Source organism: Sarcophilus harrisii, chromosome 2, assembly GCF_902635505.1.
Source record: "Sarcophilus harrisii chromosome 2, mSarHar1.11, whole genome shotgun sequence".
NCBI lineage: Eukaryota > Metazoa > Chordata > Mammalia > Dasyuromorphia > Dasyuridae > Sarcophilus > Sarcophilus harrisii.
In genome coordinates this window covers 485,954,952-485,980,215 of record NC_045427.1, presented here as the reverse complement: position 1 = coordinate 485,980,215, position 25,264 = coordinate 485,954,952, and the positions used below count along the sequence as shown (strand labels likewise).

General features: G+C 38.5%; 1 protein-coding gene across 8 annotated transcripts in view; it reads left to right on the top strand.

The window, feature by feature from the left end:
- The window catches only part of VAV2 (vav guanine nucleotide exchange factor 2), a 433,076-nt gene that overhangs the window by 345,643 nt on the left and 62,169 nt on the right, over positions 1-25,264 (top strand). For 5 of the 8 annotated variants that reach the window (XM_031949434.1, XM_031949437.1, XM_031949438.1 and 2 more), the window contains 4 exons: positions 2,361-2,375; positions 5,130-5,228; positions 11,645-11,713; positions 14,487-14,587. In XM_031949434.1, coding sequence (XP_031805294.1) covers positions 2,361-2,375; positions 5,130-5,228; positions 11,645-11,713; positions 14,487-14,587 — 284 coding nt within the window. The remainder of the gene's footprint in view (positions 1-2,360; positions 2,376-5,129; positions 5,229-11,644; positions 11,714-14,486; positions 14,588-25,264) is intronic. The other 3 variants (XM_031949439.1, XM_031949436.1, XM_031949435.1) reach the window with 1 other exon arrangement.

Here is a 25,264-nt window from a genome sequence, read left to right as displayed (position 1 = left end):
AGTACCATTTGTAAGATTTTTTTTAATGTGTTGCTATGGAATTCTCTGAAGGATTTGCAAAGTTCTAAGTTCTCAATGCAAAAAACAGCATTACAAATAGTTGCTCAGTCCCCATTGCACACAGCGGGTATCATTTCATCCTTTTGTACACAGAACGATGAGGCTGATATTGGCTCAATTAGCCAGCTGTGCATCTTTTATGTGGCAAGAATATTTACTTCCAAGAGACTTGACTAATAATCTGTCTGAAGCCAGCTTCCCACTGCATGTGTATATATATATATATATATATATATATATATATATATATATCTTTTTTTTTTTTTTTTTATCAAGTGTAACTCTTCTTCCCTAAGGCCATCAGCCTTCCCTGTTTAAGGATGGTACATGTAGTGGTGAGGTTGAAACATGCTGTTAGAGCTTATTACGCCTCTGTGATCCAAAGCCTTTGCTTCTTTACTAAACCATCAACAAGTCCTTTCTATGTGGATTTGTTTTTGTGAAACCCTGTGCTGCCACTGAACAAAATTGGATATTACCCAGACACCAAATTTAAGTGTTTTTTTTAAACTTAGTGTTGCACTAACCAGCTGCTGGTGGTAGAAAAAAAGACAACAGAGCCGGGAAAACAACCCCAAAAGTGCCTTTCAAAGAGACATTTCTCATTCTGAGGGAGTGTCTATTGGTATAACTGGTGCCACATTAGAGGCAAACGTGAATCAATGCCTTTCAGAGACCAGTGTTTACTTCCCACACCAAACAAACCTGCTCTTAAGAGAAAGGTGGTTCTAATTTTCTATTTTGTGGGTTTCTCCTCTTCCCACATATGCAATACAGAAGCCAAGAGCAGGAAGAGAATATAAAGAACAAGTATGGTTAAGACCCACAGCTCCTCTCTGTAGAATACTTACAGATGGTACATGTTCACCCGCCTCCCTTGACCCAGGAATGGGTCTGGGGAGGATTCCTAAGACTGAATTTCCCTGTCAAAGTCAGGAAGGCCATTTCCAAGGCAAGGAGAGGGGTATGTTTCTTTTTTTTTCTATATTTTTAGAAGAGTTCAGTTTGCCCACATTAGTGTGACTCCCAACTCTGGTCTACCCTCATGACAGAGAATGGTTCTCAACCCAAGCCTGTTTGAATAGATAATCCAAATTAATCACTATATGGATTGATTCAGTGTTTTCCTTCTCCCAACCATAGAATGTTCATACATGAAATGCAAAAATCTCTCTGCTGATAATTTTGAATTTGACAGAAGAAATTTTAGTCCTAACTCTCGGTATTTTTCCTCATGAAGGCCTTTTTGACACCAGGCTGTATGTCTAAGACATGTCTTGAGAGCACTGGTCCTAGATCAGGAGGCTGAGTTCAAATCAAACCTTAGATGATTACTAGCTCTGTGACTCTGGGACCTTGGACAAGTCAATTAACTCCTTTTAACGCCTTTAAAAAAAAAAAAACATTTTTGCGGGTAAAATGTAATGATAATAAAAATCGAAATCATAGAAAATTAAGGAATTCAATATTGAATGAAAATCTCTGCCTGCTGAAATGTCTCAGAATCCATATTGCTATCTCCTTAGCTATTCTCCCTTAGAGAGGATATGTCCTTTTTTCCCTTGCTCCTGATGATGTCCCCATTTAGGGTGTTTATTTGATCCTGAAATGCGCATGAAAAGTCCTAAGATTTATTTTCAAAGCCTGCCAGGGAGAATAAGGGAAGATTGCTTATCTGTGTTCTAGGGAAGAGATGTATATATTACAAGTAGTGCTTTGTGCAGCCCTTAATCTCCCAGCCAGAGGACTGAAATGTTTACAGAGTGGCCCTGTTGATCCCTGATAGGATGGAAATAGCGCTTCATGCCTACATCCTCTCGGTGATAAAGCAGGTGGTTTTGTTTACCCTGTTATGCCTGGAATTAGCCCAATGCTCTCAATGGAAAGCAATGGAAATCTATTCTGTCCTCCTCTTACTCTTCAAGTAGAAAGGTAAACTTCTTGAGGGTAAGGAATGTAATTATTGTCTTCACATTCCCAGTGTCCTGCAAGTGTTCGTTGAATTGTGAGGCTTGTGAAGACTAGTACAATCAGGAGATCTCCAGCCCAAGGTAAAAGCTTAGGGAATAACAAATCATCCCTTTTCTTTGAAGTCAGGGTATGAGGAAGTCTTCTGTGGCCACACTCGGTTCCAGAATTGGAGCCATGATGTGTGTGCATGTATGGCTGATGGAATGGGCTTTCTTATGTCATTGATGGACTGTTAGAACTGGAGCTTGGCTCTCTCCCAGACCCATTTTGAAGTGCCAGATTGTGGGCCTAGCTAACTGTTTGTGCTTCTTCTCCCTTCATGCTTTCAGATTAGATATATGCAGGTAAGTGACAGATTCCAGAAGAGATATCTTCCCATATCTTTACATCTTTTTGGAATGAGGCGTAAAAGCAAACATGGACAAATACAGGCCATCCACAAACACATCATTACAAAAGTTTTTTTGAATTGAAGTGAATTCAGCCAGCCAGTGGCAAGTGATAGCTCAGAGTTGCCAGGATGAGTATGTTACCTGCACAACACACTTGTGCCAAGTCTACCATCAATCCACTCAAATTCTGCTATCAGTGCTTCATTCCTGCCATTCTGACAAGGATAAATGCCCCTCTTGTGACTTAAGAGAGCATTAATATTATAATTTCAGCACCAGTGGATTTCTGGCAAATTCTTGGCCCACCTCAAGTATGCAATAGAAGAAATTATTACATTGAATTTACTACATAACCTCTGAGACCTCAGAAAAAGTCATACTACAGACTAAAACCAGGAAATGCTTGCCTTGTGGATTCCACTTTTTCAGCATCAGGAACTTCCCAATATGAGGATTGCCTCTGGGTTCTGTTTGGCTTTCAAGGCCATGATTGAGTCTAGGACAACTGAAGTTTTGCTCCAAAGTTAATACCATTTGTGGGCCTTTAGCAGTGTAGGACTAAGTAGCACCTAGTTAATGATATAGCATCTTTTTAACAAGAATAATTAAAATGAGAAGATAGCAGAGTCTACGGTGATTTCCTGCCTTCACCCCATCTCTTTCATGTATTGGCATCTGCAAGAGCTACCCTGTGTTGATAATGTTATGGAAGCTCTTGTCTCTTTTCGAAGCCCAGTGATGGCTCATAGATGGCAGAAGTGGGGGATACGGCTGAAGCATTTTCCTCAAGGATAAGAAGCACACATAAAATACAAAGATCTCCCTGCTGACAATTTTGAATTTGACAGAAGAAATTTTAGTCCTAAGTCTCTTTCCTCATGAAGGCCTCTTTGACACAAGGCCTTCTTAGTCTTGGAAAGAAAAGATTTGTGGCAGGGATTTACCTAACTTTCTTTACTGAGTGGGCCAATGCTGGAGAATGGGGTAATAGATGTTTCAAAATTTATTTTGGACCATAGAGGCAGGCAGAGAATTTGGGCTTCATTGGCTTCTGAATGCTTTTCTCTGTGTTGTATCATTTGAATATGAAGCTATTCTAAAGATCCCAAGGAAAGTATGATTGGATACTCTGCTCTGATTCCATCTAACATAAAAATCCATGGCCAGGCCACTTTCTAGGAAGTAGAGTGTGACTTGGAAATCCTTTCCTTACTTGGGCTTAAACTTCAGCCCTTTAGGACTTCCAGCTCCTCTCAGAACATCTATCAAATTTATTGTGCCATTTGGCCTGGCACTATTTGGTATAGTGGATTTAGAGTTCGGACATCTGGATTCAAATTTCACGTTGTATATTTACTAGCTTAGAGATCATAGGTAAATCCCTTAGTTTTTTAGAGCCTCAACTTACTTTTCTTTAAAATGGTGCTAAGGATACTTACACTGCCTACCTTACAAAGTTTTTAGGAGGAAAATACTCTAGAAAACCGTTGGAATTCTGTTGTCAAATTCAGATAGCAACAAGGGCCTCTAAATTGAGTCACATATTGACTTCATAAGCCAACATATTACTATTACCTAAGTTTTATTGTTTTTAAAATTACTTTTTTAGTCTGGTTCACTTGCAATCTGCATGCTTGATATTGCTGGTCTAAAAGATCCCATTATTAGTATCTCTTTCATACCAAATTAAGCATTCCATATATTGACTAATGCCTAGATTGGAAAAGATGAGAAATATGCACCTCTCCCCTGCTTTAAGGAGTTGAAGAATTAACAGGTGTGGAATGCTGTTAGACTCAGTTGATGTGTAGATTACTTTTGCTGAACTGTTTCTTTCCTCCTTCCCTCCCTTTAAAGAGAAAGCTGATGGAGTAGGGTGATGCTAAATAAAAATGCGGTAAAAAGAAAAATGTTCAAAGTATAGTCAACATTTCACCAATGAATTTGATTGTTAAGCTCTCTTTTAAGGTAGCTAGAAGCTCTTCAGAAAAAAGCCTTGTTCTTATCCTATAGCCAGAAGTTAGCTGATGGTATGGTATAGTAGAAGAATCTTAGATTGGAGTCAGGACCTGTGTCCAAATCCTGGGTCTTGCTCCTTTTATAACCATGGCTAAAAATAAATCACTTAATATTTCTGAATCCCTACTTGGTAAAATTAGTTTGTTGTATTAAATGATCTACAAGTCCCTTCCAGTGTTAAGTTCTATGACTCCATGGTACATAAGCCATGGTCTGTGAATTGTCTCTCAATTAAGAGGCTCTGTCCCAGCTCTCAAAGAACTAACAGTCTGTGTAATTAACAGCACCCAGCAGATTACAACTCAGATGTGATCATGTATGTAAAGGATTTTTGCAAGACTCAAAGAGCTATATAAATGTCAGCTAACATCATCATCATTATTATTGCACTAGGTATAATAGAGTTGAATAGTTTCCAAGGGCTAAAAATAATAAGTAGAGATAATTTGATTTCTGAATCCTGGCAGTTGGCATGAATGGAAATTGGGAAGAAAAAAAAACACAACAGAATCAGTCTATCCTCTAAATGAATGTGAGTGTGTCACTATTCCACTTGTTCTATCAGTGTTAATTTAAAAGGACATGGCCTTAGTCCAGACTGCTCCAGTGAAATAGGTGTGGGAGACCCAGCCTGTGAGCCAGGAGGGATTGAAAGTCTCACTGACTAAATGCATGTTTTCTTTCTAGAAAATGGGAATGACAGAAGATGACAAAAGAAATTGCTGCTTGCTAGAAATTCAGGAAACAGAAGCCAAATACTACAGGACTCTTGAAGACATTGAAAAGGTGAGAATCATTTTTCTGGCCATGTTTTTAAAGGGCCATTGAGATGTTAGAAGAAACCAAAAGGTTCCCCAGAGGCTGTAACCCTATATTTCAAATTTAGGCAAGTTGATATCCTTGTTAGAATGAGATGGAGTATAGGGTTCGAAGCAGAGTGTTGTTCTGAAAGTCAATGGTCAAGTCCCATTTCCAACAGTAACTGTGTGTTACTTTGGACAAATGACTTTAATCTGACTGAGTCTAAATCTTGCCATCTATAAAAAATAAGGTAATACTCATGGTATTATAACAAAGAATATTTAAAGTTAGCAAGGACCATGTTATATAGAGTTAAAGCCAAACAAGTTTATATTTTATTATTGGATCAGCAGGGAATCACTGGAGTTTACAGAGATAAGCAGTGATATAGTCTGATCTGTACCTGGGACAAAGGGAATTACATTGGCAATTGTATGGAGATGTATTGGAATAGAGAGGCAGAGAGAACAACTAAGAAGCAGTTGTAGTAGTGGAGGTGAAGAACGAAAAGGGACTGAAGTGAGGAGGTGCTTGAGTGGGGAGGTGTTGGATTTGAGATATTTGGGGATAGAAAGAAGATTTACGTGGGGGGAGGGAGATATCTGATTAAAGATACTACTAAAGTTATGAACCTGAGGTCTTGGAAAAATGTCAGATGGGAAAGTTCAGTGGCGTGATGGGTTGAGAGTGAGCGTAAGATGAGTTCTGTTTTGGACATATTGAGTTTGAGATTTCTGAAGATCTTTTCTTCTCACACTATAAAAGAAGTGCAAACATCCTCATTCCCATTTAATAGATGAGGAAACTGAGACACTTGTCCAGGATTAAACAGTTAAAAACTATTTCAGAGATGATTCAAACCCATCTCTCCTGATCCTCCACCACTGTTTCCATTTTAGCAGTCAGGTTCTCAGAGCCATAATCCTACAGTGCCACAATTGAGAATTAAATCCAATTCCCCCAACACCCAATATCCCTGGATGTATAAAACCTGGACTGCTACCCTAAAGGGCTAAGCAGTTCCTCTGATTAAAAGGTGTATTTCCAGAAAATCTTGGTAGTTTTATCAGCAAATGCTTTCTAAGATATACTTTGTAGCTCATTTATATCTACTTATTTGTGTATGTGTTTATTCCTGAGGGCCCCTATTGTATATATCCTTTATTATCCACTTACTTATGTATATGCCCTCCTTCCCCCAACACTACTTAACATATACTTTGTATCTAATTAATTATATACATCTTTGTTTCTTTTTTCTCAGATAGTATGTAAACTCCTTGAGGGTAGGGATTATTTCTTTTTTTTGTCTTTGTATCCCAGCAGGTCACTTAGCACAATGTCAGGCAAAGAGTAGGCATTAATAAATGCTTGTCAGTTGATTTGTTACTGAAATGACTATCCCTGTGTCATTCCCAAAAGAGAAGATGTAGACTCTGGATCCAAGGGCCTTACAACTTGGTTAGGGAAGTAAGCTTTATATACATTAAACAGCAGCCTATACTATTGTGGTATGGTTGAGTACCAGATGGCATGGATCAAATTGATTTTATATGCCAGAGAAGATCACAGCAGAGGAGGGCATACTGGACGAGATGGGACTTAAGCTGGATTCTAGGCAGAGAAGATATTGGAAGTCTTGTCAGAATAAATGAGCATCCTCTATTCCGAGAAGGCATATGAATTTGCTGCATCTAAAGAGCCATGTGTTAAAACACACACACACACACACACACACACACACACACACACTAGAAAACCAGGTGGCATCTTCCTTGCCCCTCTATCAAGACTACCTTCTAGTTACTGGATAGTTTTTGGGTTTGTGGGGATTTTTTTTAATGTGGTAGAGTAGGCAAGTTTGTCATGGAAACTAATTGGATTAAAGTAATATTTCACTGCCTGCATTCCTGGCTTGGAAATTGGGGTCAATGAATGCTGATTGTCCTGGCTTGTAAAGGGAAGCCTTTCTTTCAGCAGCCAGTGATGTCATTCAGGCACTATTTCCCTGCCTCCCTCCCCATCTTTGCTTTCCTGCAGTTCTGCCCCCACATTCAAATCCCACAGTGACTCCATTGATTGGTCACTTGATGCTTCCTTTTCTAAACATTTACCTTGCTCATCTGGGGGGGGGGGGGGGGGGAGAGAAGAAAACATCCATGCTTGGTCTATTTGATTTAGGATACTTCATTGCCTGATCTCTGTTTATTTTTGGAAGTCAATTATATAACCTGAGGTTTAGATCAGAGCAGGAATATAACAACTGCTTTAGGATAGATTATGAGAAGTTTTTAGACTTTGCCTTGGTTCAGTCTTGGGCTGGTTCTGGCTAGGAACTGATCCCCAACAATACTTCTCCATTCACGTACTGGCAGGCTCTCATTTATTTACAATGTTAAATGTCACATTGAATCCAGAGAGTTTGGATTTTTTTCCCCTTAGAGCAGAGAAGTGCCATAGTCAGTACTGTAGCTTACAAACTGATATTGTTTAAAAAAAAAAAAAAAAAAAAAAAAGGAACACCAGTCCTGAAGTCAGGAGAACCTGAGTTCAAATCTAGTCTCAGACACTTATGCATCCTAGCTTCGTGATCCTGGGCAAGTCACTTAACCCCAATTGCTTCATTAAAAAAAAAAAAGATAAATCAGGAGAAAAATGACATGGAGGCAAGAAAACCTTTTGAGCTAGAAAAGAAGAAAAAAAAAAAAAAGAGTGGGATAGAAGACTACATTTGAAGTTGGGAACTTGGGATTTGGTTCTGACTTTCACATTACCAGCCAGCTTGAATTAATTACTTTCACTCTCTGAGCCTCACTTTTCTTGTTTGTTAAATGAGAACAGTGATTCTTCTATGTGCTGCTTATTAAGCTCCTACTGTATGCAAAGCACAGGTAAATGATGGAGATACAAAGAAAAATCACTGCTCAGTGAATTGAGCAGAACCAAAAGAATATGTACATAGTAACAACAAGATTATATGATGATCCACTATTATAGACTTAATTAACTCTTCTCAACGATACAATGATTCAAGATAATTTTAATAGACTTGGAATGGAAAATGCTATCTGCATCAAGAGAGAGAACTATGGAGATTGAATGCAATTTGCTTTTTCTTTCTTGTGGCTTTTACCTTTTGTTCTGATTTTTTTTTCACAGCATGATTAATATAGAAATATGTTTAAAATAATTGTACATATATATCCTATATCAGATTGCTTGCTCTTGTGAGGAGGGGGAAGATAAGGGTGGAAGGGAGAAAAAAATGGAATTCAAAATTTTACAGGAATAAATGTTGAAAATTATCTTTACATGTGATTGGAAAAATAAAATACTATTGAATTTTTTTTTAAAGATTATACTACATGGTACAAAATTCAAATGATTTTTTCAGTTACATTTACCTAGGAAATGTTACTCTATGTGTATATTTGGTTCTCTCTCTTTCCAAGAATATTTCAAGAAATATATGTTCAAGGTTTTACAAGGGTTAATGTTGAAAAATTATCCATGCATATGTTCACTAATTTTACAAAAACATGAAAATAAATATATTAAAATTTTTTTAAAAAGAAAGTAGAGTCAATCTTTTAGGCACTGATGTTTCTTTTATTTTTCGGTAGTATTTTATTTTTCCAAATACATGCAAAGATACATTTCAACATTTATCTCTGCAAAACCTCATGTGGCAAATTTCTCTCTTCTCCACTCCTGCCCCCTCCCCAAGCAATCCAATATAGGTTAAATATGTGCAGTCCTTCTAAACATATTCATCATGCTGCACAAGAAAAATCAGATTAAAAGGGAATAAACCACTAGAAGGAAAAAAAAACAAAACAAAACAAGGAAACAAACACCAACAAAACAAAGATGAAAAAGATCCACATTCAATCTCCATAGTTCTATCTCTAGATGCAGATGGCACTTTCCATCCCAAGTCTATTAGAATAGGTACTGATTTTTCAATGGGGGCCGGGGTACAAAAGCTAGATGGTGCAGTGGTTAAAACTCTAGACTGGAATCAGAAAGACCAAAGAGAGTTTTCAAATCCAATCTCAGACACTTAATAGCTTCATAACTCTGTAGAAGTCACTTAACCTCTGCTTACCTCAGTTTCTTCATCTGTAATGGGTATAGTAATTATACTTTCCTCACTGAGTTGTGAATATCAAATGAGATATTTATAACATGCTTTGTAAAACTAAAAGTGCTTTCTCTCTCTCTCTCTCTCTCTCTCTCTCTTTCTCTTTCTCTCTTTATATATAATCATTATTATTATTCAAATAGTGTTAAGTACTAGATTTGTGATTTCATTGATAGAAGGAATTCCTCTTAGTTGCTTTTCATCAATGCAAATGAATCCCTTTTTTGCCATTCATAATCTTAAAGAATTGTCTGGAGCTGATCCTGGGCAGGGGGGTGCTGCAAAGGCCCACAAAACTCTTTAATGTAGCCTGAATCAGATTAAAATATAATTGGGAAATGTTTAACAAAATAATAAAAATTCAACAAGACATACATGATGTTAATTTGTGATTTTCTACATGATTATGTAGCCATTGGACATCTGTTTATAATATCAAAAGGCCCACAATACTGAGAGGTTGTTAGTTCCATAGGATCACACAACTAGAGGCTGGAACTGAAGCCTATTCTTGAATTCCCAGGTCAATTCTCCATCCACTATACTATTCTGCCTCTTATTACATATAATATAAGGTAAAGAGAGAGATCCAGACAATGCATTTCCTTATGGCTATCTACCTTCCAGGTCTGCTGTGAAGATAATATGAGATAATAATGAAACCCTTAGTAAATTGATAATTTATGAGTGTCAACCTTTACTCCCATCATAGGTCTCAGAGATGCTGAGGGTTCAAATAGGACAATGTCAACTCAGCAGGTATTTATTAAATACCTACTGTGTGCTAGATACTGTGCTAAATGCTAGAGATACAAGATATATTAGATACAGGGTTTAGGAGAAAATGAGGATTGGAGGGCAATATTAGTATTGTGATCTTGGATGATTGAGAAGATAGTAGTGTCTTCAGTATATAAGGACATTAAGAAGAAAGGAAATTTGGGGGTGGGATGGGGAGGGAAGTAATGGGTTCAGTTTGGACATATTGAGTTTAAAATTTCTATGGAATATCCAATTCAAAGTGTTAGAGACAGTTAGAAATAGGAAACTACAGATCAGAAAAGAGCATTTATTAGATGATCTCCAAAGTTCTTTCTAGCCCTAAATTCCATACTCCCCAAAGAAATAAATAGGAAGTGCCACAGGAAGCCAGAGGAGGGAGAGGTATTCCTAGAATATCCAATTTTGTCATCTTGGCCTTTAGAAAGTTGTCTGTGGAGCTTTAGTTCAAGTATTATCTTCTCTCATAACCTAAAAAACAGCTCTTCTTTTTCAGATTGCCTTAGAGCACTTTGGATTTGTACTTTGTTCCTATCACATACTTTAAAAATTAAATAGGCAAATTTTTTAAATTTATTGAATAAAACAAGCATTTCCATAACTTAGTATAATAAAAATATGATTGCACATGAAATTGCAGATCTATTATTTACAAATTGCTATTCCTTCCAAAATGTATAATAAAGTTATCACATAAATCTTATTTGCTTTTTTACCCTCCCCTAGAGATGGCTACTATTAGACACAAATATGTGTGTGTTTGTATGTATTGCAGATACACATATGTAAAAATTGTTCTATATATATATATATATATATATTTCTATCATTTCTTTCTCTGGATGCAGTTAGTGTCTTCCTTCACATATGCTTTGTAGTTAATTTAGGTATTTATAATAGTCAAAACTCAAACTTGTTCTTAAAACAATATTGCTGTTACTTTATACCACATTCTCTTGGTTTTGCTCATTTCACTCTTAATTATTTTGTGTAACTCTTCAGGTTTTTCTAAGATATTACATACGTGATATATAGTTATATATATATATATATATATATATATAATTTTTAAAAAGCATTGGTATCTTATAGTATTATATTCCCATACTTATGTGTGGAGCAAAGTTATTTGGGCTTTTCCCATTCTTTGTGTTTGTATCCACAGTACTTGGCACAGAGTAGGTACTTCATAAGTACTTGTTTATTTGGAGATTGATGGCATGTGTTGCAGAAAAACACAATCCCTGCTTTCAAGGAATTTAACAGTAGAGGGGTATTTGACCAAGGACCTTTAACATTGTTCACTGAACTAAATAAAAGTTCATTGAACTGAATTAAATTGAATCTCACATTCAAACTGACCTTGAGCTCTAATTCTCCTTATTCTCCTTCCTCCTGATAGAAGGAGAGGTAAAGGAAACAGCCTCCTTTGAGTTGGCATTCACTTCCCTTTGCCCTGCGGTCTTCTCTCTTTCAGAACTACATGAATCCTCTGAAGCTGGTGCTGAGCCCTCTGGACATGACGGCCATCTTTATCAACTTGGAGGTAAGATCCTCAGAAGGGATGTACTTTCTTTCTGAGTCTTTGACGCTATTGACCCATTGGCCCTCACCATATGAAGCTGAACTGGAGCATTACTGGTGCCCAGTGCTCCTGGCACAGTGATGTCAAGGTCATATACTTGGTACTATAGTCCCAAAGATAATTTTGTTGCTTCTGTCTCTCTAAACAACATAGTCAGCCCAGGTCTGCCAAGTAGACCTAATCCTTCCTATCTTTCTCAGGACTTATTTGAGGAAGTACAAAGAGATGGTGAAAAGCAGCAACTTTTAAGTTATAAAAAATTAGCTCCTGACACTAGAAGAGATCACAGGTTTTGCTTTAGGAAAAGTAGTATGGGGAGGAGGATTGTAGCCAAGGTGATGGAGAGTAGGCAGAACTTTGCCTGAGCTCTTCCTGGTTTCTCTCAGAATCAACCCTAGATCAAGTCTCTGAATGGATTTTGGAGTGACAGCACCCATAATTATTTGGAGGATAACTATTTTCCAGCATGGGATACCTTGGAATGACTTCAGACAAGGTCTGTCTCAGAGGGAAATCATAGCTCAGTGCAGATGTGGCCCAGGGCCGGTAGTCTAGCAGGAGGCTCTTAGCCAAAATACAGCAGTGTTGGCTATGTCATCCTGATTCAGAAGGTCAGTGGATCACAGACTAGCTGTGAGATCTCCAGGGAAATTACAGAAAGCAAATAGTGACTCCTCAAACCCCAGTGGAAGAGGCAGCATTTGACCAGACACACCCAGTGCAATGGGGTAGCCTGCCGCAGCAGCGGCCCTAGAGCAGCCGGTGAGAAATCACTGTCACCCTGTGAAGAAGCTTGGGACAATCTCCCCTGTGCCCTAGGAGGAGATCTCAATCTTTAAAAATGAGAAAAAAGCATAGAGAGCTACCATGGAGACAGGGAAGAGCGAAGCCCAAACCCAGGAAACACCAAGGGAGAGCCTGGTCACCAGGGTCTTCAGCTCTTGCTCTCCATCTTGACCACTTGACCACTCATTAAGGAGTGGGAAATTGTGCCTGCCTTGAGTTCTGCCAGGGAACAGATGACCAAAACAGGTAAGGGGACTCTTATAGGAAACAGGGGTGGGCTTTATAAACAACTGTCTGCAGTTGAGCTTATACTTACACAGGACCCTTGCATCAGTCTACTGCTCTGGTCTTCATTGAAACATAGTAAGCAATACACTTCCAGTCTAGTGTTCCCTCCACTGTTCATGCTTTTGAATCCTGCGCTGTCATTCCTTGAACATGACATTCTATCTGCGAACTCCTTTAGACTCAAGCCAATAATTTGTTGGATTTAACTACGAATGTTTTCACTAGCTGTTTTCCTTTGTTTTTGAACCTCCTGACTTCCTTTAAGTCTCAAGTAAAGTCCTACCTGCAGAAAAATACCTTTTCCAACCTCCTTGTTGATTATTTCCAGTTTATTCTATCTGTATCTTGGTTGTACATAAATATTTGCATAATTACTGTCTCCCCATTAGACTGTGAGCTCTTATCTCTTCAGAAGATAGGAACTATCTTTTGCCCTTTTTTGGATATCCTCAGCACATAGCACAACACAGAGCCTGGCACACAGTGGTTAACACTCGTTAACTAATTACAGCATGATAGAGAACTGGTCTAGGAGTCAATAAGACCTGGATTTAAGTCTCCCCTCTGCCCCAGTTATTTAACCTCTCAGAGCCTTGAATAACTTTAAGCAACTCTCTGAGATTATAAATTACAGAGAAAGTGCCAGCTTGCATTGGTAGAAAGTTTCCTTATCCTGGAATTCCTGGATGATATCATAGGTTTTATCCAGATCCCATGGGCAAGGCACAATGCTAAATGCTGGGGGATAGAAAGGAAAATTCGACTCGGTTCCTATTCTCAAAGAGTTTGCTTTATAAGTGGTGGGGTGAGAAACAACATTACAAGTGACTATGATACAAGGAAAGTAAGATGAATACAAAGGAAAAATCCCAAGAGTCCTATGAGGAATTTGATGAAGGATGAGACCTTGTGTCTTTATATCCCCAGTGCCTAACTTAGTGCATTACACAGAATAGGCATTTTAAAAATGCTTGTTCAATTGAATTGTACTTTTTGATGGGGGCAAGTGTACAAGAGGTGTGCGGGAAGGCTTCTTGGAGAAAGTTTATCAAGGACAGATAGATGTCAAGCTCTGAGACAAGATATCAGATTCAATTTGACAACCAAGTTGATTAATATATCCATTTTGTAAAGTGAGATAATCTTTCTAAAGCAAATCTCTCCTGATCTTCCACTTCTATCCCAACACGGCCTTCCCCATGATGAGGTTTAAAAAATTCCTAGTGGAGAACAGAACTTGAATTAGCTTTCAGAGTTTTTCTTTGTTTCAGTGATGGCTTAGGGAAGAAGTGACCCAAGAGACTGGCCAACAACAGCTTGTACTATTCCATCCTCGTTCATTTTCTGTGCCCAGGGCTGCTCAGGGCTCACACAGTAGTGTGTTATGACAGGCTAATGTATGCTATTGGGATGGCTCCCATTAGGTTTAGTAAAGGGACTTTAATATGCTCAAAACTCCTATGTACATTTATCATTGTATAACCTTCTAACTTAATTACACACAAGTATTTATGGTGATTCAGGGATACATCTCACTGGAGTCTCTTATGTTACAACATTTAATAGGAACAAAAAAGGACCAGAAGATTGTTTATAAGAATTGTGAACCCTTCCCTCATGGTATCTGTATGGTAATGTGCTGCCTGTTCCTTCATTCCAGGACTTAATTAAAGTGCATAACAGCTTCCTAAGGGCCATTGATGTATCGATGATGGCTGGTGGAAGCAGCCTGGCCAAAGTCTTTCTAGAATTCAAAGAAAGGTGAGTTGCTTTGGTATTTTTCTGTCCTCATAATATTTTCAACTTTTTGAAATATTGAAAGTTATTCTTTGCTCTCATCTGTCTTCTGTCACAATGATTCACTGGACCTCAGTTTTTTCATCCATTAAATGGGAATATTGTTTTTCCTGCCTTATTATTATATCAAATAAGATTATGTATATGAAAGCATTTTGAAAATTATAAAGTGATACGTGGATATATGTGATTGCAATTAGGACATTCATTTTTGGCTTCTCCTTTCCTTTCTCAAGATAAGGGGCCTTGGTAACTTTGAATAAATTTAATTTCATATAGAAATTCTGAATAGATAAATTGGCAACTGCTCTGCAACCCATTAGTTATCTAGGCATTTCCTGATTAAGAAAGTTTTCTTGAGGAGCAGATTGTGTTCAGCAAATGTCCATCAGATATTTGTAAAGCACTTAGTCCATTATCCAGCATATAATAGGTGCTATATAAATACTTATTACCTTCACTTTCTCCCATAAAAGAGTTAAATCATGGTCTCTGTCTGAATTATTCAAGGAATGACCAGGACAAAGAGGATTTCCATTGCTTAGAATGTTAGGGCAAGAAGGGACCTTAGAGGTCCTCTAATCCAATTTCCTCATTTTAACAGTTTGGAGGAAGTGACCTGACCAAGATCACACAGTTATTTATACAGGAAAGTCAGTACTTTGAACACCAATAATTTGCTTCTCAGGCTTGTTTTCTGCTATATTATACAGCTTCCTGACTCCAGGGCTCAAGAGCTCTCAAATCTTTCCCTTTCTTCTTTGCAGCTGCCCAGTATGAATACCCAGGAAGCCTGAGAAAAGTTGAAATAGTCAGATATGAATAAAAATCCTTTAATATTCGTAAACCAATCAGAGGTTAAAGCTTCAGTTGTGGAATGATGCCAGGGGGAATTAAACTGGTGTCTAGACATAGAAATATTATTCAGCAGTCAATAACTCCAGAAATATTTTCTGCATTAATAACCGACCATTAGGTTAGATATTCCATTATGCATGATGCTCCTTTTTAGAAAGTAAATATTTATGATGAGAAGAGAGCAAAACTAATTTATGAAAAAATGTAAAAGACAGGTTGACCTCTTATGGGACATTTATTTACTTATTTTTCTCCCTTATGCTCCTCCCTTCTCAATAAATAACTCTGTATTACAATAGTTATAGAAACCAAGTTGTTTGCTCTTCCTGCTTTGTTTTGCTGGGTCTTTGAGCAATAGGGTTAAGGACTCTATAGTAAGGCCAGTTCCTGAGTCTAAAATCCAGATTGTATTGGAGGGCAGAGAGTTTGTAGCTCTTAATGATTAGGGAAGATCAAAAGCCTTCAAAAAAGGTAAGTCACAATCAACAGGTCATAGCAGCCAGGACAAGCAGAAATTAGGAAGTACTTTACAATTTTCAAAGTACTTTTAAGTAGAATTAGAACTAGAGATGAGAGGAATCTCAGAGGTCATTTAGCCCAACTCCCTCATTTTACAAATGAAAAAAATTGAAGCCCAAGGAGGCTAATTAACTTGCACAAGATCAAAGGATTTTAAATTCAAAGTCGGAAAGGTCCTAAGAGGCCAGTGAGTTCAACTTCCCAAGTCCTTTCTTGTCCCCCATTTTGCAGATGAGAAGACTGAATCCTAGAGAGGTTAAGTGTGTCCAGAGTCCTACAACTAGTACAACCTGTGGTGGAATCCAGGTCCTTCTGACTCCAAGGCCAATCCTATGTCTGCTATTGTCTGCTGCCTTTTTAAGGTCACACCAGATAGTAAATATCAAAGACAAGATTTGAATCCAGGTCCTCCAACCCTAGAGCCAGTGCTCATTTTTTCTCTCCAGGCCCCTTTTACATGCTCTTATCAAAGATTTCAAGGGCAAGGTACAATGTGATCTGTGTCTTGAAGGATCATTACAAAGTGATCACTGTGGTTTGACTTCTGGAGTTTATGTTCCTGCAGAGAAAGTATTTTTAAGTGTTCCTCTTGATAGGTCAGTTAAGGCAGATGGAAGTGGTGGAAGTGGAGGGGGGGGAGTCTCTGGAACCATCTGTCTTGACCTCTTTTGTCCTGGAACTGTCTTAAAAGGCAAAAACCTCTTTTGTGGATGACTGAGACAATCTGGACCTCCTATATGTATAGGAGTGCACATATACACTCCATGCTTCTGAGGAGTGCCTTTTTAATCTCCTAAGGAATTCTCTCCATCTTCTCTTTGTCCCCCATTTTTCCTATTCACTTTGCATACTAAAGAAGAAGCTATAGGCTTTGTTGTTTTGTTGTGAAAGAAGGAAAAGTTAGTGGTTCTTTGAGGGGAGAGAGGGTGGGATTTGAAGGTCAAGCAGCTAAAACCTGTTTTCCCATATTCCTATCTTGTAAGGAATAAATCAACTGTGTACCTTGTTGCCCCTGCCCCACCTCCCAATGCCCTTAGGCAGCCATCCTCAAATGCAATTTTATCCTGGTTTTTGGGACACAGAGCTGGGGTGGCAGGCCTGGCATGTGGAGCGTCGGGGCAGTCAATTTTAGGTCAGTTCTCTGACCCACTTTTCATACAAATCCACAAATAAGTTCTTCCACTTGCTTAGAAATCAGCCAGATTCACAGCTGAATTAATCAACCCCACAGCTGTGTCCTAGACATGCCTGATTGACAGCTACAAATCCTCACCCAGGTGGCAGAGTCTCGGCTCTCAGGATAGGAAGACATTTCTTGGAATCTTTATTAGGCTGGATGTGCAGTTCTGCTCCACAAATCTGGGGGTGTGGGGAGGGTTGGTGATGGGTGGAAGTGCTGGGGACCGTGCTTCTTTCTGCATTTCATTATGATGACTGCAGTGTAACAGGTCTGGCTCTATGCCTCTGCTAACTGATGACCTTTGTGAGTGAGCCTCTAATTTCCCAGTGCACAGAGATCTCAGCCCCACTTAACCTGCTGTCTGGTTTATTAGACTCTCATGGTCTTGGCTGCCTAATACTGCTTGTCACTGGCCTGATGGATAGATATGAGAGGGAAAAAAGAGCCTTCTGCTTTGACTGACTGGGGACCTGTCTTACTGAGCTTTCAAAAAGTTTATTTGAGGGGCTTCTCAGAAGAATTGGGTGGCTTTCTACTTTCTTTAGGATAAAATTAAAACTCCTTTACCTGGCACTTGAAGCTCTCCTTCTATCCCACCTCCAACCCTCCAAATCTCACACTTACCTCAAGTCTACCTTTCTTCTAGGGAACAAAAAGAGAACAAGCATTTATTACGCACTACTATGTGCCACTTTGCTAAGTACTTTACAAATAGTATCTCATTTTATCCTCTCAGCAAGCCTGGGAAGTAGGTGCTAATATTATTTTCATTGTACAGTTTGAGAAAAGTGAAGCAGACCAATGTCATGCAGGTAGTCAGTGTCTGAGAATAAATTTGAACTTGACTTTTCCTGACTCTAGGCCCAATGCCGCTATGCATTGCAGTATCAAGCTGCCTTCAAAGTTTAGGTCAGATGTTACTTTCAATACACAAGCTTTCCTGATTCCCTCTTTGCCATCTCCCCTCCAGGTGTTAGTGTCCCTTTTCAAATTATCTTCTATTATCTTTGTACAGTTTACCCTTTTCAGCAAAATGGAATCTCCTTAAGGCAAAAACTGTTTTCTTTCCCTGTGCCCTCAGCACCCAGCTCTGTGCCTTTCACACAGTAGGCAGTTGATAAAAAAAACTTCTTAAATTGATTTGATCTATAAATTCAAGTTATTATTTTCTGACTTTCCTAACAAGTGGCCTATGGTATAAACCTCATTTTATAGGTGAAGGAAGTCCAGAAGTTAAGTAGTGAAAGTTGAGATGATGAAAGAAGTCTGTTGATTCCCACTCAGAGACTTTTTACTTTTTGTTTATATTTTTTGTGCTAGCAGTATAGCCAATATGGAGTTAGTATTTAACATTTATTTATTGAATTGAATTGTTCACATCCCAGACTTTAAAGAGCCATCACTGGTCACCTAGTTCAATAAGCATCTTATCAGAAATTGCTTCTATAGCATCCCTGATATGAAGTCATCTAGTATTTGATTAAAAGCCTCTGGGGAGCGGAAGTCCACTGTCTCTGGGAGGAACCTATCTGACTTTAGGGGGATTCAAATGTGGATGCTTCTTTTTACATTGAACCAGTTGGCCCATTTCTTCTAGCTTTGCCCTTTGGGGTCAAGCAGAATTAATCTGATGCTTCTATATGGAAATCTTCCTAATACTTGAAGGCAGCTTTCCTGTCCATCCACTTCCTCAAGTCATCTTTTTCTCAGGGGCAGTAGGTAGAGCCCTGACCTTGTAGGCAGAGGGAACTGAGTTCAAATTTGTCCTCAGACAAATTTTGGGCAAGTTTGGGCAAGTCACTTAACTCCAATTGCCACCGCCATCCCCCCCTCCCCCCCAAAAAAAGTATTTTTTCTCCATTTCAAAGATCTCCAGTTTCTTCCATTGATCTTCATATGGTCGTGAACTAAGTCCTTCATCATCCTGGTTTGTCCTCCTTTTGATGCTCATGAATACTCTCCAGCTTCTGAAAAGAAGTTGGGTGATTGAGAAGGATTCTGGTATAAGGTCCCCTGCTGCCTTTCATTTCTGACTACAGAGTGGGTAGTGGTTTTATTCACTCTCTGTAAGAGAAACAGATAGGTGTTCTCTAAGAAACTATGGAGAAACTTTTGGGGTCTGATGGCACCAGAGTGGCACCTTGATGTAAGGCTCAGCATTTGGTGGTGTTTTGTTGCCCTACACTTAGTGTTGAAAGGGGTGGGTGGGAGGTTAGTTTAAAATAAAAGTAAATCGGAAAGGGAGGGGGGAGACAATTTATGAAGAACTTTGAATGCCAGATGATTTTATATATGATCTTGTGGTAGGAGGAAGCTATTGGAGCTTACTTAATAGTGAGATCATATGGTCAAATATACATTTTAGGAAGATCATTTTGTTTCTTCAGAATAACTAAAGTAGAGAGGAGCTTGGGGCAAGGAGACAAACCAGCAAGTTATTGCAACAATCCAGGCCTGGGGTGATGAGGGCCTGCACCAGGCTGGCAACTCTGTAAGAGAAGAGAAGGGGATATATTAAGAAGTGTTTTGAAGGTAACATCAATAGGCCTTGGCAACATATTAGATGGGAGAAGTAAGAAAGAATAGAAAGTCAAGGATGCCATGTAGATTGATTAGGAGAATGTTGATGCCTTCAAAGTGGACCAGTAAAAGGGAAATTGAGAAAGGAGTGTTTGGGGGAAAGACATGCTGATGTCTATAGGATATCCAGTTCAAATGTCTAATAGGCAGTTTGGAGATGTGAGTCTGAAGGGCAGTTGAGAGGTTTGAGCTAGATAAATAAATCTGAAAATCCTCAACATAGAGATAACAATTGAATCTATGGAAGCTGATGACTACTAAATGAAGAAGTATAGAGAGAAAAGCAAAAAAGGCCTGGGACATAGTCCTGTGAGATATTTGTGGTTACTCCTAACAGCCCCATGAAGGAGGTAGTTCAAGATTGTTGTCATTTTTATCCAGACCTGTGATTTCATTCATGTAGAAAACTTAGTCTACTGGTTCAGATCTGTAGTTGCTTGACAATTTAATCTTTTTTTTTTTTCCAATGTACTGAAAAAGGATAAGTTTATTTGTATGGGTTATTTTATTATTTTAACTTTTTATTGACAGAATAATGGGTAATTTTTTTTTACAACATTATCCCTTGCACTCACTTCTGTTCCGACTTTTCCCCTCCCTCCCTCCACCCTCTCCCCCAGATGACAAGCAATCCTATATATGTTAAATATGTCACAGTGTATTCTACAATACAAAATATGTGTGCAGAACCGAACAGTTCTCTTGTTGCACAGGAAGAATTGGATTCAGAAGATAAAAATAACCTGGGAAGAAAAACAAAAATGCAAATAATCCACATTTATTTCCCAGTGTTCCTTCTCTGGGTGTAGCTGATTCTGTCCATCATTGATCAATTGGAACTGAATTAAAAGTTCTCTTTGTCTAAGAATTCCACTCCCATCAGAATACATCCTCATACAGTATTGTTGTTGAGGCATATAATGATCTCCTGGTTCTGCTCATTTCACTTAGCATCAGTTCCTGTAAGTCTCTCCAATCCTCTCTGTATTCATCCTGCTGGTCATTTCTTACAGAACAATAATATTCCATAACATTCATATACCACAATTTAACCAACCATTCTCCAATTGATGGGCATCCATTCAGTTTCCAGTTTCTAGCTACTACAAAGAGGGCTGCCACAAACATTTTGGCACATACAGGTCCCTTTCCCTTCTTAAGTATCTCTTTGGGATATAATAAACCCCTATAGTTCTAATGGTCTATAGGGGTACTTTCTCCTACCTTTCAAAGACAAAGACCTGTAATTTCCCAACTCCCTTCCTTTCCTCTTCCCCTAAATCCTTTAAGTAAATTAAACAGTCATAGAATCAAAAGCTTAGAGATCAAATAATTTCCTACTCTGAGTCCACTGTGACTGTGCAAGTAGAATTTTTTTAGCAGAATTTTCTGGGAGAGACTTAGGGTGAATGGGAAAATGGGGATGAAGAGACCAGACCTATTATGGCCTGATGTCCATTTATCTCTTTTGGTCCCCTAGAGTCCAGGCATACATAATTCTGTTAGGCCTAAGATTGACAGTGCAAAGATAAGTCCTGAACTTGGTTTGCTTTTTTTTTTTTTCAGGTAATTGGGGTTAAATGACTTATCCAGAGTCACACAGCTGATAGTCACATTTGAACTCAGGTGCTCTGGTCTCCAGGATTGGTACTGTATCCCCTGGGCCACCTGGCTGTTCCTTACAATTTTAATGTTAACTATGCAGATCTTTTTTTTTTTTTTTTTTTTTCCCCAATTCAACGAATGTTGACTATTATATTCAAGTCTCTGTGTTAGGTGACAGAGATACAAAAATGAGAAATCACACTCCCTTGACCTCAAAGAGCTTATTTATCTTCTGCTACAGAGCATATAGAGCCCTATAGAAAAACTTGAAGAGAGTGAAATTCTTTATCCCTTTGGTTTTCTTGAATTGAATTGAATGTGTATTCAATGAGAATAACACTAGCACTTGCCTCACTGGATTCTTGTGAGGCTTGAGTGAGTTTATATAGGGAAAGAGTTTTGCAAGCCATAAAAGGATATAGAAATGTTAGTTATTATTATTGTTCTTAACACCACTAGTCTCAATCACTCCATTCACTTGGGGCATGGAAGCCATTGGCTCACTAAATTTTGAAAGAAGTACGTGGAAGGAATTGATAAATGAGGGTCTAAGGATATGAACAGACAATTTTCAGATGAAGAAATTGAAACCATTTCTAGCCATATGAAAAGGTGCTCCAAATCACTACTGATCAGAGAAATGCAAATTATGACAATTCTGAGGTACCACTACACACCTCTCAGATTGGCTAAAAGGCAGGAAAAGATGATGAGAACTATTGGAAGGTATGTAGGGAAACTGGGACACTAACAAATTGTTAGTGAAGGTGTGAACTGATCCAATCATTCTGGAGAGCAATTTGGAACTATGCCCAAAGGGCTGTCAAACTGTGCAAACCCTTTGATCCAGCAGTGTTTCTACTGGGCTTTTACCCCAAAGAGATCATAAAGGAAGCAAAGGGACCCACATGTGCAAAAATGTTTGTGGCAGCCCTTTGTGTAATGTCAAGAAACTGGAAACTGAGTGGATGCCCATCAGTTGGAGAATGGCTGAATGAGTTATGGTATATGAATGTTATGGAATATTATCGTTCTATAAGAAATGATCAAGAGAATGATTTTAGAGAGACCTGGAGAGACTTATATGAACTAATGCTGAGTGAAATGAGCAGAACTAGGAGATCATTATACATGGCATCAACAAGATTATATGAAGATCAATTCTGATGGACATGACTCTCTCCAACATTGAGATGATTGAGTCCAGTTCCAATCATCTTGTCATTAAGAGAGCCATCTACACCCAGAGATAGGACTGTGGGAACTGAATGTAGATCACAACCTAGTATTTTCACTTTTTTTGTTGTTGATTTAACATATATTTTTACCATGTTTAACATATATTGGATTACTTGCCATCTAGGGATAGCGAGGGGGGGAAGGGGGAAATTTTGGAACACAAGGTTGAAAGTGTTGAAAAATTATTCGTATATGTTTTGAAAATAAAAAGTTTTAATAAAAATAAACAAACAAATAAATGAAACGAGGAAAAAGGAAGTATGTGGGAGGGTCAAGAGATGGCTTGGATTTTTGAGGGTTTTTTTTTTTTTTGGCCCCTTCTAAAATAGAAGGAATACAAAGGAACCCAGTTTCCCATAATTATCTGTAGATTTTTAGCTGCCCTATGGGAAGAAGCAGGAGAGTAAGTTGAACCCTTTGCACATTATTAAAGTGAAGATTTGCAGGGAGCTTTCATGTGTAAAGCCTGTCAGAGTAAGATTAAAGGGACGTTTTTACCATCTGTGGCTTTTATGAGTTTTCACTGATAAGGATTCTGAGGCAGGTGAATAGTGACTTCACATTTTGGAATTTGAAACTAGACGATAAGAAGCAATTAGAAGGTGATTAACATTGATTTGAAGACTGGGATAGTGGGGCTGAGGCTTGAAGAAGAAGGATCTTTTATCTTGAAAGCTCTGTGTTTTGGTCCTGTTTGGGGACCTAATCCAAAAAAGAGACCTGCTCTCGCTCCATTCTCATTTTCTTAAAGATCAGAGGACAAGTTTGAATCCCAGCTAGACATGCCTGAGGGTAGGGCTTAGATAGCAACTTCTAATGGAAGGCCCCAGGGTGCCTTCTTTGGGAGGAAAGCTCAAACCTGGCTCTGGGTCCCCTGTTGTCTTTGCACTTAGCAGGTGGGAGTTAAAAACTTACAAAGATGTCTTTGGAAAGTAGAGCACTGGGAGCCTAGCCTGACAAATTTTATTCCAAGTATAAAAAAATGAAGACAAATAATAGTGTGTTAAGAGCCTTTTCATTTATGTTCTTCTTTTTACATTCTCAGCTTGTTTGAGGGATTTAAATCTAGAAGAGACCTCAGAAAACATTGAAAATAGGACTCATGTAATATATAGGAGTATTGTTGGAGTCAGGAGAGCCCGAGTTCAAATTCAATCACATGCTGCCTTTGTGACCCTGGACAAGCCATTTATCCATTCTGTGTTTGAGTCCCTTAACAGTTCTAAGGCCCTTGAATAGTTCTAAGACTATGAATGAATGCAATCACCTAATTTTAAAGATTAAGACCCGTAGGCTCAGAGAGATTAGGTGCTTTGTTTAAGGTTGCACAGGTGTTAAATACAAAATTGGGAATTTAAACCCAGGTTCTCCACTTTGGAATGCAGTCCTCTTTCCGCCATATTATGTTCATCTCTCTGTAGATTATTCCCTAATCAATTCCTGCTACCTCACATATCTTTCTTACATGTCTCGTCTCCACTCACACAGCTGCTACTCTGGGACAGGCCCTCATCATCTCATGTGGGTTCAATTGCTTTAACCTTATTTGATCTCGGCAATTCTCAAGTCTCTCTTTACTCCAATACATCCTTCACTCAGCTTCCTTAATGATTTTCCTGGAGCACCAATCTAACTATGTTACTACCACCATGACCACTATCCCTTTGTTAACTACAATGGCTTCCTGTTTTCTCCAAGATCACATAAGACCTTCATAATTTGACTCCTTCATACCTTTCCAGTCTTCTTTACACTTTACTCTCCTCCTCACACTCTGTGTGAAGTTTGGGTCTTTTTTGCACTATTTCAAATGCATGACATTCCATGCCTTGACTCCATGCCTTTTCACTGACTGTTCCTCCACATACCCTTGCCATGCTTAGAATGCATTTCTTCTTCACTTCTGTCCCCTAACTTCCTTTAAGACTCAGCTCAAATACCTTCTGCAGGAGCCTTTCTTCCCCCCACCCTCCAAGCTTTTCTACTTTTCCTCTAAGCTTTTTGTTGTTGAGTCATTAAATTGAGTATAAGCCTCTCTGTAATCCTATTAAATTGTATATGCTTCTCTGTAATCCCGTTTGGGGTTTTTTTTTTTGCCAAAGATATGAAGTGATCTGCCATTTCTTTCTTCATCTCCTTTTGTAAAATGAGATGAATGATAGGGAAACTGAGGCAAATCAGGTTAAAGTGACTTGCCTAGAGTCACATAACTAGTGTCTGAGGCCATATTTGAACTGAGGTCTTTTTGACTCCAGACCCAGCACTCTATGTACTGTACCACCCAGCTATCCACTCCTTTGAGATTACTTTCTGGGGCAGCTACTTGGCACAGTGGATAGAGTACCATTCCTGGAGTTGGGGGGATCTGAGTTCAAATCTGGCCTCAGACACTTAATACTTCCTAGCTATGTGATCCTGGGCAAGTCACTTTACCCCAATTGCCTCAGCCAAAAAAAAGAAAGGAAGAAATTAGTTTCTATTTATGCCATATATATATCTTGCATATATACCTTTTAAAATATGTTTTCTTCTCTATTAGGATCTGAGCTCCTTGAGAATAGAGACTGCTTTTCATATTTTATAACTCAATGCCTGTCATACAATAGATACTTAATAAATGCCTGTTGATTAACTGATCTCTGGTCCTAAACTCTTTTCAA